General features: G+C 33.7%; 1 protein-coding gene across 1 annotated transcript; it reads left to right on the forward strand.

The window, feature by feature from the left end:
* Positions 1-326: 326 nt before the first annotated feature.
* On the forward strand, positions 327-586 carry LOC149205060 (uncharacterized). The gene is made up of 2 exons (XM_089393411.1): positions 327-370; positions 424-586. Exons 1-2 carry the CDS (start codon positions 327-329, stop codon positions 584-586), a joined length of 207 nt encoding a protein of 68 aa, XP_089249537.1.
* Positions 587-4804: the final 4218 nt, after the last annotated feature.

The raw sequence follows: 4804 nt of genomic DNA on the forward strand, positions 1-4804 counted from the left end.
TTGGAGGTACCATGGCTAAGCGATGTAAGATTGAAGCTCCATTTGGTTTTATTCTCTTCCCTCTTGTTATACATTCATTTGATTTAATAGTATCTGCATGCGGAATATTTTCCATTAGAGGTACACGTGATTCAATTCTAAAGTCAATTGTGGTTTTGATCCATGAAAGTGATGGTGTGAGGATTTTGTCAATTGTTGTCTCTGTAAGGTTTGTTGTGTTGTGTGTTTCCACACTTTGCGGAGCTCAACATATTCAAAAAAAATGTTGTGAATTGCAGCCAAAATTTGCAGATCTAACATCGGTGGTGTAATCTCTCGACAGAAAAATGACAACATCTAGGTACCTTGCAGACAAGAAAGTGTTGAGATTAAAAAAACAAACAAACAAACCAACAAACAAACAAAACAACAAACAAAAAAAAACAAAAAACAAATCCTGAAGAGGGGAGTTGTGCCTAAAACAACAATAAAGAAAGGCAATTTGTATCCAATTGGGCCAATTGTGCTTGGTTTCTTTGTCTTTGTTGTGATTGGATCATCTATTATTCAAATTATTCGAACAACATCCAATGGTGGCATGGCTTAGAAGCTGTGAACTATTTTTGAAAGTAGATAGATCGAGAGTTCTCTATGAATGAGAGGTTCACCTCTTATAAAGGAGCGAGCTTTCTTTTGTCTATTTCAAGTTTGCAGACACAAGTCTCTAGGACAATCTTTCTAGTGATACACTTTGCCAATATTCATGTAGTGAGTCAACAAATTCCAATATGGAATTTATGCAGTGTATGCCTGACTCTATTGAATCCATTTTTAAGATTGGAAGCACATCACCTGGAGCTTTATTATATGTTGCCCTAGATCACTTTGAGAAGTGAAGTGCAAAGGCTAATGAGAACCTCATGTTGATTCATTCCTCCCTCCCTGAGGCAGTGGAAACATGGACAACAAACCTTCCAGGGCAAGGAATGATTGACCATTTTTCTTTGCTTATTTTTTCGAGATTCTTACCATCTAACTCATCTAAAGAAGAAACATGTACTTTCATTTAGATCTATCAAGTTTTATTCAAGAGTCTACATTTTAAAAATCTGCAATTTTTTTGTCAATTTGTTTTAACGAAAAAGACCTCTCATAATTGTACAAACAAATCTATACATAATGATAATGTTTCTTTGAGTCTTGTAGACAAAGCAGCAAAAAAGACTACGGCCTCAACATCTGAAGGTAATAAATTTATGGAAATTTCTTCGTTGTTTTTATGCAGATAAAAAAAACACTTTGCCTTTTTAATAAAAAAAAATTACTGCATTTTCCGGTGTATTTTCTCATTTTTCTAGAGAAGGTATTGATTAATTCAAAAATTAGACTGATTAATTGTTCATAAAAAACATGCATAAGCTGTGTATACCTAACTGTCCATGCAGGATTTTTTTTAGATGTAAGAAATGCGCAATTCTGCAGCTGAAAAACAATTATGTAATTAAAAAATAATTCTACAGTTATGTATTCAATTCAATGATCTATTTGTTGACAATGCATTCTAATCATAAATTCATAATCAGCATGTCATATTATCTCCTTGCTTCATCTTTCACATCAGCATCATGTTGCCATGTCACACTCATGCATGACTATTTTCATTGTTTCACAAAAAATTCAAATAAGCAAAACTTTCTCATACAACATCAATTTTCGACGATTCAAACGTCGTTGGAAAGATCTCTATGAGATATACACAATGAGTAAGCTTTCATCAGAATTTGAAACAGTAAAAGAATGAAAAAATTGCTGACAAGACATGACAAGTAACTTAAGGCTCTAGTTTTGAAACTGGTAAAAAATCATTTGATTTTCTTTCCTGAATTTGTTTTATTAATACAAATTCTTAGTTTTTTTGTGTAAATGTCAGAAATAGAGAGATTGATCACCTCTCTCTTTTGATAATCTTACATTTCATTGCAGAAAAAGTACTATTTTTTTTGCAGGTTCCAGGAAGATAAACAGATGACCACAAGCAAACAGTGTCTCTCAAAGGACATATTTCTTAATAAATTGATCAAAGCTACATCAAAGATGAAATATCCAAGCATGAGCACATGATTTTGGATAAAGAATGCAAAATTAGATCCATCACACCATCTCAAAACCTTTCATATAGCAGTCTTACCATTGCATTCCTACCTATTCAGTCAATAAAATCTTCATCTCATTTTCCTACCTTGCTTTCACTAACCTGCAATCCAGCAATAAAACCATTCAGCTTCCTTACAAAGCTAATTCATTTCATTTCCTTTTCGTTTTGTCAAATAAACTTTGATCCACTGCAAAAAATTTCATCCATAATCCTTCAAAATCATTGTTTTTTTGCTCGTGTTAGATGAGGAGGATTCATTAAGGCCTCCCTTCTAACAAGTCTTGGCCTATCAACATCAGCACATTATCTAGTTTCAAGGCTAGAGTCCTTATTAGTACCTTGAGGCTTCTATGCCTTAATGACAAGTTCTCTCACTCACAATCATGGGAATAAATCAATGTCCCTTGATCATTGGATCTTGCAAGTGGCTCGACATCAGCTCATCTATTTGCACTTCACAAGATATACTTAGGTACCTTGGCACTCATTGACATTAATGGTGAGTTTGCCTCGCATTGGTTAATGACATTCATTAATGGGTGGTAATCCAATGAGTTCTCTTCATGCTCGACATCAATACATTTATTCGCATGACTAGAATTGTACCATCAGAGTTTGTAATGATTGAAGACTACATCATTTCATCAGTTTGCAGCAGGAATCAATTTGTAACAGTAGCAATAAAGATCCCAATCTTGTCATTAGCACAAAAAGAACAAAGAAGCAGATCAAATTCCTTTGTTTACATGCTCCATGATCGAACATCAACAGCCACACTCTTCAATATACACAACTCATCCACATTGAAGGTAAGTGAAGGTATGTTGTTTTCTAATTTTTAGTCATACAATTCCTTAAAAGATAAAATTGTAATTTTGGAAAATTCATCACTCCATTTACACTCCCTTTCTCATATTATCATAAACTAAGAACACCTTTAGTTGGGAGGGAGGGACATCAATTCACATTTACATTTCATACACCATCATACATTTTCATTTCATTCCAACTCGCATATTCTTCCCAATCAACTATTGTTGCAGTATGATTCCAAAATATTATATGCTTTGCAAATTATCAATTCATTGATAGTTACTAGAGGACTTGAAAAGAAAATTCTCAATGTTTTCATGTATTTTGATGCAACAAAAAAATAAAAGTATTGTTACATAAGAACCAATACTCAAAAATTTTGATTGTCACACAAGAACCAACCATCAAAAATATATGTTGCAATCAAATATATTACACTTTGCAAAAGAGAATATGATAACGCAAAGTTTGAAGAGAAATCATACAAGTCAAATCTCATAAAGAAGCAAATCATTTCAAAAGGATCAACTTATGGATAAATGAATCAATGCAATAGTTGCATGAGGACATGCAACAACTTCACTTGGGGGGTATGTTGAGTCTCAAAATTGTCTTCCATTTTCATCCATATTTCCATCATTTCATGTCCATTTAGCCTTCATCTCCTTAATATCTAGCCCTAAAACCCTACATCAAGTAATTTTATTTACAAACATATGGGTTAGAATCCTTATTTTCCAAAGTTATTTATTTTATGCATTATAAGTGAATTAATGATTAAAAACTAGGAAATTAACATAGTTTCATATACCTATATATGTGTTATGAGTTTTGTGACATGTGTAGGCTTATTTGGAGGTTCTAGAAGGGTCTTACATGTCCTCCCAAGCACAAATTCGAATTTCAACTCAAGGGGTTGTTGGTACCATCCTATGACCTCCTTTTTCCTCCTAAAACATATCATTTGCCTACTTCTTTCCATCATATATCTCTTAGATCCCTTGAAAATTGATTAGTTAATAGTCCTATAGTTATTAAAATGCATTGAAATTGATTTAGGAGTTTTATGTTAAAGAATTAGGAATTTTTGGTAAAATGGCTACAGGAAGTTCCAACATCCTGTAATTGGTTCATTGTTTGACATGTGGCATGACAGCTAGGCTAGAGCGAAGGGTAGGGATGAAAAGTAGAATGTCCAAACATGGACGAATACCTATCCTACAGCAGAATCGACCCTCCTACATGCGCGGTCAACAATGGTCAAAGTATAGCATGTTGGCGACAAAGGCAGCAACAGCAAAGCATTCTAAATTGATTTAGTTTTGTTCCTTTTTGAAATCAGTTTAGGATATAAACATTTTAAAAATCTCGACATGGTAAAAGCGGCAACAACCATATCATGAATGTACATTCGTTTTCGAAATGTAAGGGCTGTAAAAACATATGTAAAGACAGTTCTGTGTAGTCAATGGTTGGTTATCGTTGTATCGTTTGAAAACAGAGTTTGAACTTAATATCAAGAACACAGTTACAGTTACGATCTTTGTCTTGTTGCGTTGATTTTATAATCGGTTGAACACAGTCCAGTATACCTCTGGAACGCGGACGGGCCCTGCATTAAACTGGTATACTGTTATTTCTTTTCCATTCGCAACTTAGGGTATTACATAACATGCACAGTAATTAGAATTGGTTGTTGATTCCAATAGAATGCGTATGGTTTATGTTTATGATAGCGCTTGAACAGTTCATCACTGGGATTGTGAATTGTATCCTGTAAGGGATTCGATCCTTTGTTGTCTTTTAAAGCAATGTCTTGAAGTCTGCTTTCATTTCAAAGTATGTTTATGATTTCCA

The sequence above is a fragment of the Pinus tabuliformis genome, chromosome 1_2 (genome assembly GCF_031772625.1).
Source record: "Pinus tabuliformis cultivar Carrire ecotype Pingquan chromosome 1_2, CPIR1, whole genome shotgun sequence".
Lineage (NCBI taxonomy): Eukaryota > Viridiplantae > Streptophyta > Pinopsida > Pinales > Pinaceae > Pinus > Pinus tabuliformis.